This window comes from Scyliorhinus torazame, chromosome 7 (assembly GCF_047496885.1).
Source record: "Scyliorhinus torazame isolate Kashiwa2021f chromosome 7, sScyTor2.1, whole genome shotgun sequence".
Lineage (NCBI taxonomy): Eukaryota > Metazoa > Chordata > Chondrichthyes > Carcharhiniformes > Scyliorhinidae > Scyliorhinus > Scyliorhinus torazame.
This window is the reverse complement of record NC_092713.1, coordinates 109,313,547-109,327,199: the sequence shown is the minus strand read 5'-3', so window position 1 is coordinate 109,327,199 and position 13,653 is coordinate 109,313,547. Positions and strand designations below refer to the sequence as shown.

The 13,653-nt window shown below is 46.9% G+C and overlaps 1 protein-coding gene across 5 annotated transcripts in view; it reads left to right on the top strand.

Annotated features, from left to right (window-relative positions):
- npl (N-acetylneuraminate pyruvate lyase (dihydrodipicolinate synthase)) overlaps positions 1-13,653 on the top strand; it is a 130,982-nt gene that overhangs the window by 38,165 nt on the left and 79,164 nt on the right. For all 5 annotated transcript variants that reach the window (XM_072511245.1, XM_072511243.1, XM_072511244.1 and 2 more), the window contains exons 2-4: positions 10,879-10,946; positions 11,042-11,115; positions 12,931-13,018. In XM_072511245.1, the coding sequence (XP_072367346.1) occupies positions 10,879-10,946; positions 11,042-11,115; positions 12,931-13,018 (230 nt within the window). The remainder of the gene's footprint in view (positions 1-10,878; positions 10,947-11,041; positions 11,116-12,930; positions 13,019-13,653) is intronic.

The window sequence follows — 13,653 nt, the reverse complement described above, 5'->3', positions numbered from 1 at the left end:
AAGAGCATCATGGGTTTTGTGTGGGCCAGGAAGACCCCGAGAGTGAGGAAGGGATTCTTACAGCGTAGCAGGGATAGGGGGGGGCTGGCACTACCGAGCCTAAGTGAGTATTATTGGGCCGCTAATATTTCAATGGTGAGTAAGTGGATGGGAGAGGAGGAGGGAGCGGCGTGGAAGAGATTAGAGAGGGCGTCCTGTAGGGGGACTAGCCTACAGGCCATGGTGACAGCCCCATTGCCGTTCTCACCGAGGAACTACACCACAAGCCCGGTGGTGGTGGCTACACTGAAGATTTGGGGACAGTGGAGACGGCATAGGGGAAAGACTGGAGCCTTGGGGGGGGTCCCCGATAAGAAACAACCATAGGTTTGCCCCGGGGGGAATGGATGGGGGATATGGAATGTGGCAAAGAGCAGGAATAACGCAACTGAAAGATCTGTTTGTGGATGGGAAGTTCGCGAGTCTGGGAGCGCTGACCGAGAAATATGGGTTGCCCCAAGGGAATGCATTCAGGTATATGCAACTGAGGGCTTTTGCGAGGCAACAGGTGAGGGAATTCCCGCAGCTCCCGACACAAGAGGTGCAGGACAGAGTGATCTCAAAGACATGGGTGGGGGATGGTAAGGTGTCAGATATATATAGGGAAATGAGGGACGAAGGGGAGACTATGGTAGATGAACTAAAAGGGAAATGGGAAGAAGAGCTGGGGGAGGAGATCGAGGAGGGGCTGTGGGCAGATGCCCTAAGCAGGGTAAACCCGTCGTCCTCGTGTGCCAGGCTAAGCCTGATTCAGTTTAAGGTATTACACAGGGCACATATGACTGGAGCACGGCTCAGTAAATTTTTTGGGGTGGAGGATAGGTGTGCGAGGTGCTCGAGAAGCCCAGCGAATCATACCCATATGTTTTGGTCATGCCCGGCACTACAGGGGTTTTGGATGGGGGTGACAAAGGTGCTTTCAAAAGTAGTAGGAGTCTGGGTCAAACCAAGCTGGGGGTTGGCTATATTTGGGGTTGCACAAGAGCCGGGAGTGCAGGAGGCGAGAGAGGCCGATGTTTTGGCCTTTGCGTCCCTAGTAGCCCGGCGCAGGATATTGCTAATGTGGAAAGAAGCCAAGCCCCCGGGGGTGGAGACCTGGATAAATGACATGGCGGGGTTTATAAAGCTAGAGCGGATTAAGTTCGTCCTAAGGGGGTCGGCTCAAGGGTTCACCAGGCGGTGGCAACCGTTCGTCGAATACCTCGCAGAAAGATAGACGGAATGGGAAAATGAAGGCAGCAGCAGCAGCCCTGGATCGGGGGGGGGGGGGAGGGGGGGGGGGGGGCGGAGGAGGAACCAGAAGGACTCTCAGGGTTGTTAATATATACTGTATAATATGTATAGGTCGTTGCTACAGATAATTATATATTGGACTGTTAAATTATATTTTTGGAGAGTGTTACTTGTGACAAGGCAGTTGCCAATTAGGGCCAGTTTTCATTTTTGTTATTTATTATTTATTCATTTTTTGTTTTTAAAATAGGTCATTGTTATTTGTGTTGTTATAATATTGTGTAAAGGATGCACAATGTACTGTGTTGGTTGACCAAAAACTTTCAATAAAATATTTAATGAAAAAAAAAGAAATGTTTGAAGTTAAAAATGTTGAGAAAATTAATTTTCTTTTAAGGGGGATGTATGACGATTGGAGAATTTTAAGGAATATTGGCTTCGAAATAAGAGTTAAAATCTTGAGGGTGTAGTGTGTTTGGCTGCAATGGTCACATTTTTAAAAAGGATTTTGTTTTGCTTCTAGTAAATAGCAGGTGAAATTGTCCAGAAGAATATGGATTGACTGAGGAGGTCGCTGGGAGTTAATGTGCTTTTGGAGCCTGCTGCAATAACGTGTTTTTTTTAGCTTGGGGACATTAGGCCATTGCTGGGTGGAACTGAGAAAGACGAGAGGCAGTGAATTTGGAGAAACATTGAGAGGAGCTGAATTCTGATCTGTCTCACTGAGTTCACAATTCTTTCCAAGTTGGATAGATTTTAAAGAAGTAATACTTTAAAGCAGCACAGTCTTGTGTCTGAAAACAGCCTAGTTTGTAACAAAAAATTTCTATTGCCATTTTCAAAATAATATACATTGCTGTTGGTTTTCATTATTGTATAGTCACAAAGGTTCCTTCTTAGGTTTCTTTATTTACAGTCTGTTACTGTCTGGCTGGCTCAGCCTACAATCCTCCCTATCCAACCCCCCCCCCCCCCCCCCCCCCCCCAAATCCTCTCCTTGACCCTCCTTCCCTTCCCCTCTTTTTCACTGTTGTTCCCCATTTTTTCTTGCTGGGTTTTGCTACCTCGCCTTGTTCCCCCACTCCCCGCCACTTCCCGGCCCTCCATCGCTTTCCTCTTTCTATCGTGTTCTGGCTATTTCCTGCAGCCTACTGGCTATTTATTTATTCATGCGTTGGCCACAAACAGGTCGCTGAACAGTCGGGTGAATGGCTCCCAGGTTTTGCGAAAACCCTCTTCCGACCCACGGATGGCGAATTTAATTTTCTCCATTTGGAGAGATTCTGAGAGGTCGGACAGCCAGACTGCAGCTTTGGGTGGTGCTGCTGACCGTCAGCCAAACAGGATTCTACGGCGGACGATCAGGGAGGCAAAGGCAAGGGCGTCCGCCCTCCTCCCCAGGAATAGATCTGGCTGGTCTGAAACCCCAAAGACCGCCACGTCGGGCATGGCTCCACCCTCACCCCCACCGCCTCGGACATTGCCTCGAAGAAGGCTGTCCAGTGCCCAGCAAGTCTAGGGCAAGACCAGAACATGTGGGCGTCGTTGGTCGGGCCTCCTTGGCACCGTTCGCATCTATCCTCCACCTCCAGGAAGAACCTGCTCATTCGGGTTCTGGTCAAGTGGGCTCTATGTACCACTTTTAGCTGCATTAGGTTTAGCCTCGCGCATATGGAGACAGAGTTGACCCTGTGCAGTGCTTCGCTCCAGAATCCCCACCCTATTTCGAACCCGAAGTCTTCCCCCCATTTTCTCCTTGTGTCCAGTTTGGTGTCGGCCCTCTCTAGCAGTCGTCCGTACATGTTACTAAAGTTCTCTCTGCCTAGGATGTCTGCATCCAGTAGCACTTCCAATAGTGTCTGTTGTGGTGGTAGCGGGTTTGTCCTTGTCTCCTTCCGTAGGAATTTTTTAAGCTGCAGGTATCTGAGTTTGTTGCCTTTAGCTAGTTGGAATCTCTGCATCAGTTATTCCAGTGTTGTGACCCGACCGTCTGTGTATAGGTCCCTGACTGTCAATGTTCCCGCGTCCTGTCTCCACCTTTTGAAGGTGGCGTCGCTGAGTGCTGGTGTGAATCTGTGGTTATTGCAGATGGGGGCTTTGTCGGACATTTCGGTCAGTCCGAATTGCTGCCGTAGTTGGTTCCACGTCTAGAGTGTGGCTATCGCTACTGGGCTGCTGGAGTGTTTCTTGGGCGGGGATGGGAGTGCCGCCGTGGCAAGGGCCCGGACGGAGGTCCCCTTGCAGGAGGCCTCTTCCGCGCTCACCCACTTAGCCTCTGGCTCCTTTATCCATCCCATCACTCTTTCCGCCGTCTCCGCCAATGGTAGAGTTGTAGTTTGGGAGGGCTAGCTGTCCCCTGGATTTTCTTTTCTGTAGGACCTTCTTTGTGATACTTGCATTCTTTCCCCCCCATACAAACGCCATGATTAATTTGTCCAGTGCGTTGAAAAGGCCTTGAGGATATAGATCGGGATGGATCTCCGTAGGAAGAGGTATCTGGGCAGTACATTCATTTTGATCGTCTGTACTCTCCCTGCCAGGGAGAGTGGGAGTGTGTTTCACCTCTGCAGGTCCTTTTTGACTTTCTCTGTCAGACTGGTCAGGTTCCATTTGTGGATCCCCGTCCGTTCATGAGCAATTTGGATCTCCAGGTAGTGGAATTTGTGTCAGGCTTGTTTAAACGGCAGTCCCACCTGTTATTGAAAACTCACCATTATTCTTAGAAGTCCCCCTCTACCAAAAAGGGCCGACCTTCTAAATGGTGAACAGGGATTCTCACTCCCCGACTCCTATGCAGGCTTCGGTGGGTGCTATTCAGGTCAAACTATGTTTTAAATTTACCCCCCGGTTTAACCCATACCTTCACATAAGATTTTACCTACTTGCCACTTAGTAGCATCGATCCTGGGTCCCGCATTGCTAAGTAAGTAAAGTAGACTTTGGAATAACCACTGTTTCAGGTTAAAATGTTTAAGTTATTTTATTATATTTTTTCTTTTAAAAGCTGCAATCACTGTCTTTACAGAAAAGTAAAAAGATCTTGCTTCTGGATCCTTCTGGTTGGTTGAAGGGATCTTCAGGCCCAACTTGACAATCAATCTTTTTTAAACCTGGTCTTCTTTAGATGTATTCGCTGGTGAGCTCGGTTGCTATGTCCTATCTTTCCCATGTACCGAGCTGTGAAAGCTGGCTCTGCTGGCTGTCTCTGCCTCCTCTTTAAATTCTGGTCTTCCTTCGATGTATTATCTGTTTTAGCTCGGCTACTTGGCCCTGTCCCTTTCCCATGACCGAGCTGACTGTAAGCTGACTCTGCTTGCTTCTCTTGTTCCTTCTCTGCCTCTCTCTCTCTTTCACTCTCTCTCTCCCTCTGGTTCCGGTAGTTCCTGCTCTCACCTCTGGGTTTATATTCTCTTTCTAACAGTTATTAAGTTTTTATGACTTTATTGTAAAGTAACTTTTATTTCACTTGCATTGAAAAAGGTACCTTTAATCTAAATGTTTCAAACATGACTAAGTATTCATTTTGACATGATCTCACCTCTCAGGACTCTGATTACATTGTTTCCTTTGTGATGTTCAAAGTTCCTTTGTGATATTCAAAAAAGCTTTGGTTTCAATCGGTGTGTGAATTTTGGTTCCTGTCATTTCTATAGTTTTATTTTCCAATTGTATCCCCAGCTCATAATTTTGACTTTGATTTTGGCTTTAAATTATTTTTCTCGTAGAGTGATAGTCTCCATTTTTCTTTTAATTTACCTTGAGTTAGCAGAATTTCACACCTATATATTTGCCGTCTTAGTCATTCTTTTCTATCTGCTGATTTTACTTAAATGAAAGTGTGAATCATTGCTTTTAGCGTAATGCTAAAAATCCACTTGGTTATAACTTGAAAGGTTTACATTTATCACCTAACTCAAGTGAAACCCTCACCCATGCTTTTCCAGATGCTTACTAAAATGGTTAATTTCAATGAAGGTGTGAACCATTGTTTTTAGCTTCATACAAAAATCCTGTCTGTTTGCTAAGTGTTTGGAAGAAGGAATCTGCATTTTATAATCCTGCTCTTTGCAGCTGCTGTTAACCCTTCATGGGATCTTTCCCTGTATCCTCTCATGTTTCTCTCAGACCAGATATTGCCAGACTTCCATGTTTCAAATAACACATCTTTCCATATTTTCAATTACACACCAGTGCTGCCCCTCCCCCTTGCGGGTTCACCAGGAATATCTCACTTTTGCTCATGCTGAGTTTGTAGCCCAAAAAGGCACCAAACTCTTTCAGGAGTGTGATGATTCCTTCGGTGCTGCTTTGTGGGTCCGAAATGTAGAGGGTCAGGTCATCCACATAGAGCAAGACTCTATGCTCTCTGCCTCCTCTTTGGATCCCCCTCCAGTTCTTTGCTGTTCTGATAGCGATCACTAATGGTTCAATAGCTAGGGCGAACAGTAGCGGCCTGGTGCCCCTGTGCATCTGGAAGTACTGGGAGCTGTGTTGTTTGTCCGTATGCTTGCCTTGGGTGCGTTGTACAGGAGCTTCACCCATGAGGTGAATCCTTTTCCGAGCCCAAACCGCTCCAGCGCCTCTATAAGGTACTTGCACTCGACTCTGTTGAAGGCCTTCTCTGTGTCCAGGGAGACGATCACCTCAGGTGCTCTGTCCCTGATGGGGTCATGATCACGTTCAGCAGGCGCCTGATGTTCGATGTTAGCTGTCTACCTTTGACAAAGCCCGTTTGATCCTCTGCGACCACCTCTGGTACGCAGTCTTCTAGCCTTTTGTCTAGGATCTTGGCCAATATTTTGGCGCCTATGTTCAGTAGCGAGATGGGTCTGTATGAACCACATTCAGTTTGGTCTTTGCCTTTCTCAGGTATTAGCGAGGCTTGTGCTGGCGTAGCCAGTGTGCCCCTCACCAGCGAGTCTGTGAACACCTCCTGCAGGTGCGGGGCCAGTGCTATCGCAAGTGTTTTGTAGACATCCACTGGGAACCTGTCTGGTCCAGGCGCCTTCCCCGCCTGCATGGAGTTTATACTCTCCATGATCTCTCCCAGTTCTAGTGGTGCTCCAAGGCCCCTTTTTCTGTCTTCTCCCACAACTGGCATGTCCAGTCCATCGAGGAACTGTTTCATCCCCGAGTCCTCTGGTGGGGGCTCTGAGGTACACATGCCCCGGTAAAAGTCTGCAAATGTCTTGTTAACCTTGTCTGGGTCTATTTCTAGCATGCCTCTGTTGTCCCTAATTTGCCGAACCTCTCTGGTGGCTGCCTGCTTTCTCAGCTGGTGTGCCAACAGGTGGCTGGCATTGTCCCCGTGTTTGAAACAACTTAGTTAAAGCAGCTATCTGAAGATTTTCAGCCAGAGTCTGAAGGGGTTCCAACCTGAGCCAAAAATCTGTTTTAGAAAACAAGCATTACTCAATGCCCCACTAATTTTAAGATGGATTAAGAGCTGTATGTTTCTTTTATTATTGTTTAATGGGTAATTATATAGTTGTGTTGATGGGTAATTGTAAGCTGTTCATCATAAAGTTTTTTGTTTTAGAAATAGAAAAGCCCTATTTTTTTCATGCAATCACTCCTGGAGCAAATCATTCTTACCGCATAGTCTCAAAATAAACTCATACATTGGGTCCACTATCCTAGCCACTGTTGGGGACTGGTCTGGGATTGTAATACTTTCTCAAAGTGGTGTTTCCTAGACATCTTTATACAGCAAGTGTTCCTGAGTGCTAACTATATTTAAAGGTGTTTGGGGTGCGGAGAATCCAGCCCAAGATCTGAGTGAATGCGATAAGCGGAGATTATATCCCAGTTCCATTATATAAAGCACAATATAAAGCACAATTGGAGTGTGATTTATTATCAGGTCCAGTTACGAAGTTACCTGTGGACGGAGTAGACTTACTTTTGCGGAATGATTTGGCAGGAATCAAGGTTGTAGCTTCACCCATGGTTAGAGAGAGTCTGAGGGAAAATGAGACCAAACAGTTACAGGAACAGTTTCCAGATATATTTTCGAGTTGTGTGGTGACCAGGACAATGACTAAACAAATTTCACCACCAGAGATCAAAGTCACGCCACAAACAGATGGCAGAGTAGCCGAAACTATCCTTGAATGAGGATAATTTCAAGCAAGTGTTTGATACAGCTTCATTAATTGAGGCGCAGGAGGCAGATCCAGCGATACATAGATTTTTTTTGAAAATATTTTAATTCAAAATGTTAACGTTTTAAGAACAATACACAAGCCCCACCCCCTGACAACAACTAGGTCCCCCAAATGTAAAACAAACAAGCCCCATCTCTGGTGGACCTCTCATGCTCCCCTCTCAGAGCAAATTTGACCTTTTCCAAATACAGGAACTCCCAACAGGTCCCCCAGCCATGCCGAGGAACAGGGGGGGGAGAGCTGACCACTACCCTAATAGAACCCGCCTGCGAGCAATCACCGAAGGGGAAACATCTGCCCACGCCCCCATCTGCAGCTCTGGCAGATTTGACACCCCGAATATGGCCTCCAGTGGACCTGGCACCAATTCCACATGCAGAGCCTCAGACATGGTGCTGAAAAACTTTTGTGAGGGCCACGAAGAATCCAGCATGAGTTTTAAGGATACAAAGAAATAACATTTATTTACAATAACATATATATACACAACAGCAGCAACTTTGCCTGCTGCTCACTCCTTCCTGCTGGTTCCAAACTGGCCCGCTTTATTTATACAGGGAGTCTGCTAATGATTTCTCTGCCCCCCCCCCCCCATTGGGGAAGCTCATACTCCCACAGGATTGTGGGATTGTCATTAGTCCCCAGCCAATGGTAAGCAGGCAGGTTATAACAAAAACAATCCCCAATATTTCTCCAACTTCAGGCAGGACCTGAACATATGGACATGATTGGCTGGGCCCTTCCCACACCGCTTGCAACTATCCTCCACCATCTCAAACAGCCAGCTCATCCTCGCCTTCCTTAAGTGCGCCCTATGCACTCCCTTTTAACAGAATCAACCCCAGCATTGCACACAAGGTCGAGGCATTGACCCTGTGCAGTACTTTGCACTATAATCCTCCTTCCAACCCAAACCCAACTCTTCCTCTCACTTAGCCTTAATCCCTTCCATGGACTCCTTATACTCCTCCATAATCCTACAGTAGATCATGGAAACGACCCAGTCTCCAGTCCCCAACCCACCGACAGCACCTCCAACAACGAAGACGACGGTGCCACCGGGAAGCTCAGGAAGACCTTTCTGGCAAAATTCCGCACCGACATTTACCTGAAGCCCTCCTCACGCTGGAGCCCATACTTCACAGCCTGTTCCTCCAAACTTGCAAATCTTCCCTCCAGAAACAGATCTTTCATCTCTTTTAACCCCTTTCTCCTGCTGCCCCCAGAACCTCGCATCCATCCTCCATGGCTCAAACCCATGATTCCCTCTTAGAGGCATCACCCTCGACCCTGCCCTCAAATTGAAGTGCTGTCGAAATTGCCCCCAAATCCTCAGTGTGGCTGCCACTACAGGATTATCCGAATATTTCCCCGGGGCAAACAGAAGCGGCACCATTGCCAGAGCCCGCAACCCCGACTCTTTACAACGACCCGCCTCCATCTCCATCCACAAAGCCTCTGTCTCCTTACTCCACCCCTGCACCTTCACCACATTCCCCGGCCAGTAATAGTGCAGCAAGCTTGGGAGGGCCAAGTTCCCCGACTGCCACCCCCTTTGTAGCACTGCCTTCTTTGTGCTAGCTACCTTCTCTCCCCACACAAATGACGAGACAAGCCTGTCCATCCCTTGAAAGAATGACTTTTGCAAAAAGACACAGACTGGTGTGACAATATGTGTATTGTAATAACTTTAAAAAATAATTTAAGATTACCCAATTATTTTTTTTCCAATTAAGGGGCAATTTAGCGTGGCCAATCCACCTAACCGACACATCTTTGGGTTGTGGGGGTGAAACCCACGCAGGCAAGGGGAGAATGTGCAAACTCCACACGGACAGTGACCCAGGGCCGGGATTCGAACCTGGGTCCTCAGCGCCATAGTCCCAGTGCTAACCACCGTGCTGCCCTGTGTATTGTAATAATAATGAAGGGTTAATAATTTATTGTAAGTACATGTAACCACTAGATGGCGATCAAGCGCATACGCATGGATCACGCGAAACTCTTGATTCGTGGAGTAGATTGTTCGGCGAGATAGAGAATAGTCGTGTTATCAGAAGCTCTGGAGTTAGAATCATAGTTGAGTTAATCTGTTATCTTTTCTATTTTAGCAAGCAAGTCCAATCTATTTAGTTGTAGTGTAAATAAATGTTCAAAACATAGCTTGATGTTCTTTGTGAGAAACTACACTGCAAAGCCATCCTCATCCAGAAAGCAAAGAACATCATAACTGGAACAGAAGCAGGCACCGTGGCAAAATATTCATTTTTACTGCCTCCACCCGAGCTGCCAACGACAAAGGGTGACTGTCACGTCTCACCAAGCCCTCCTTCACCCTCCCTACCAGGCTCATGAAATTTAGCTTACAAAGTCATGCCCAGTCCTGCACCACCTGCACCCGAAATACCTTTTTGTTTATAAATTTAGAGTACCCAATTATTTGTTTCCAGTTAAGGGGCAATTTAGCGTGGCCAGTCCACCTAACCTGCACATTTTGGGTTGTATCCCAAATATCTAAAGTGAGTTGTCGCTCCTGAAATGGCAACCCTCCTTCTCCTGCCCCTGCACCTGGAGGAGACGCCACAATATATTCACTCTTCCCTAAATTTAGCTTATGCCATGGAAATTCCCCAAATTTCCTTGGCAACCCGACTATGTCCCTCACTGATAAGCCTGGGTCTGCAATGCACAGCAGCAGATCATCAGCATACAGAGACACCCTATGCTCCACCCCCCCTCACTATCCCCCCCCATAAGTTCAAACCCCTCAGCACAATAGCCAAGGGCTCAATTGCCAACGCAAACCGAAGGGGGGGGGGGGTCGGGGGGACATGGGATATCCCTGCCTCATCCCCCAAAATAGTGGGTAGTAGCCCAAATCCGTATCATTCATCTGCACAAAAAATGTTAAGTGGGGGTTATTGGGTTACGGGGATAGGGTAGATACGTGGGCTTCAGTAGGGTGCTCTTTGTAAGGGTCGGTGCAGACTCGATGGGCCGAGCGGCCTCCTTCTACACCGTAAATTCTATGAATCAATGAATTCAGTGAATTGTCTAAGACTAGCTGAGCTGTTCTTGCAGAGAACCAGCATAGATCTGATATGCCAAACACCTCCTGTGCAGTATTCATTCTATGATACTGAACCCTATCGATGGCCTTGATATTGGCACTGAAGTGAAGTTTCCAACACTAGTCTACGCAGTTGTGAGCTATTGGATAGATTTATTTCTGATAGAATAATATTATTTCTGCTTTGCTAATGTGCAAGTTATTTGTACTTGTGGTTTGACAATGCCGCAGGAAGCCCAGCAGAAAATTGCACTCTTTTTAAAGTTGGGCAGAGTTCGAGGCACTGGGTAAATAGTATGAGCATTACATGGTATTTGGCAGTTCAGTCGAGGTTTCTGAATATCTAATCAATATTTATTTTTCTTTCAGATGGCAATACCTAGGAACAAGCTTTGTGGTTTAGTCGCGGCAACCTTCACACCCATGACACAAGATAAGTAGGAATGTTCATATTACTTAATATCAGATGGCCACCTGTTTATTTAGTAGCAGAAATTGTCACATTAGCTTAAATTTATTTCTTGTCTTCCAGTGAAATAAATCTCTCTGTAATTGGTCAATATGTTGATTATCTCGTAAAAGTCCAGGGGATTAAAAATATTTTTGGTAAGTTTATACCAGAGTCTCAGGTATGGTTTTTCTCCATTTTCATTCTTCACCACCCACCTTCCTGATAACACCATGTAATTTTCTTTACTATTTGGAAAATTGCAATATCAAATTAAAACTACTACAAATTGCTTCCAAATTGAGATGGAATTATGGGAATTAAGCATGGGTTGTTAATTTTTAAAACTACGCCATCGCCCAGTAATATAATCTGGGACTCCCTTTGATTTCATAGAATTTACAGTGCAGAAGGAGGTCATTTGGCCCATCGAGTCTGCACTGGCCCTTGGAAAGAGCACTCTACATATGCCTGCACCTCCACCCTGTCCCCGTAACCCCACGTAACCTTTTTTTTTTGGACACTAAGGACAATTTAGCATAGCCAATCCACCTAACCACCACCACCCAAAAAAGGAAAGTTGCCTATCTCAGCATCCGCTCGATTCTTCGTGTCGCAGGGTTGTGTGTGTCTGTGCGAACTGTTCTTGCTCTCTGGGTCGACGACGGCGAGCGTGTCTCGCGCCTCTTGCGTTGCCACCGTCTTGCAGCATTACATCGAAACAAAGGGAGCTTCTGTGGGTTTGGGTGCTGCCTGGCAGCTTGCCGACAGGGCGCCGGCAAGCGGCTACAGTGTGACTCTGCAGGGTTTGGACCGGTGAGGTAGGGCCGACTTTCTTTCCCACCGCGGTGACGCAGTGGTCGCTCTCCAGTCACTCTCCCGTCACGGTTACAGGGTACCTAAACGTTCCCCCACCGGCTCACGCGGGCTGGTCGCCTTGGTGGCAGCGGTTTAAAGACTCGTGTGTCTGACTATTGGCCGTCAAGCTTTGCGATTCCACCGAGTCATCGTTGGCCACGTTCAAGAGAATGTCCAGGCCCCCTCCTTTCGCCTTGTGGTGTGCACCTTCTCTCTCTTTCTCCCCCCCCCCCCCTCCCCGAACCTTTGGGGCGTTCGGTGGTCGTTGTCCCACATGCATCGCTTGGGAGGGGGGGCTGTGGCGTGCACCCGACTCAGTCCGTGTTGTGTCGGCTCACGTGTGTCTCGTTCTTGCTCAGCCTGCCAGCAGCTGGTGGCTGAGGGACGTGAAGGCAAGGTCAGGCTCTGGCGATAAATTCCACCTACATGCGCAACCTCACGCGAGCAACCTGACCATAGTGAAACCCCTTTTTATCATTTGTGATGATCGACTGGTAACGGGCGAGTCTCTCGCTGGTGGTGGGCTGCGCCAGGCTGGGGATCCTGCGCATTCGGCGGGCGCGTTTCGTGCAGTCCTTACTTACTCCTTAGGCCTGTTGACATGTGGACTCGCATGACTCCATCCATTATACCTTAGATAAAAAACAGGGTTCTAAAACATAGGGTGGGATTCTCTGGCTGCGTCCGCCCGGCGACCGTAGAATCGTACCCGAGGTCGATGGACTTCTCCATTGTCCGCTTCTCTTCTGTGGCGTTCTTGCAGCGGGCTGGGTGGCAGAATCCAGCCCATCATTTTAAAACTCCATTGTAACAGGAGCAATAAACTAAACAAGTGCCAAGCATTGGGACAAGTGGGGAAAGGAGTTGGAAAGATACAGCAAGTTGAACAAAAATTTAAAAAGGCTTAATGCAAAACTATCAGTTGGAGAAAATCCTGTCACGTCGGTTATGTTGGCAAAATGCAATAATGCTTTTCTTTTATAATTGCATGTGGTTTCCTTTACCTATCAAACTTAATGCTGATTTTTACAATTATACCTGGTTTGAGATTTTGTCCCATTCTCATAAACTGATCTCCAATATCTAGACAATGTGTCTTAACTGTTGTTTTTCAGTGAATGGCACAACGGGAGAGGGCCTGTCTCTTACTGTTGAAGAACGAAAATTGCTTGCTGAAGAGTGGATCAGCCAAGGAAAGGACAAGTGAGTGCTCACATTTCGATCCAGTCTGCGGGTAATAAATAAGCAACCATATTCAAGGCATTGATTTTTTAGAAAACCTATTTAGTTTATCTCTTCCAACTTCTGATGTCCTGTCCTTTTCTGATCCTCTCTCAAAGTGGCCACTTGGATTAGGATATAGTTTCAAAGGCATGTTAATTTTAAGAAAATAGGGCAGAACGGTGGTGCAGTGGGTTAGCCGCTGCTGCCTCACGGCGCCGAGGTCCCAGGTTCGATCCCGGCTCTGGGTCACTGTCCGTGTGGAGTTTGCACATTCTCCCCTTGTCTGCGTGGGTTTCGCCCCCACAACCCAAAGATGTGCAGAGTAGGTGGATTGGCCAAGCTAAATTGCCGGTTAATTGGAAAAAATAAATTGGGTACACGAAATTAAAAAAAAAAAATTTTTGTTAAAATAACCGTAACTGAGCAAATTATGTGAAAAGCCCCAGTAAGAGACGAGACATTGTAGGAGAGGTGTGCACTTCTAATTCAATCATTAAATTGCAGACATGACCCTGAAGCATTTTAAAGTATAATAGGACTTACTTTCCCAGAAATATATACAAGAAGAAAGGAAGTACTGTAGAGTGCTTTTGATGTCTGTACGTTCCAAAGTA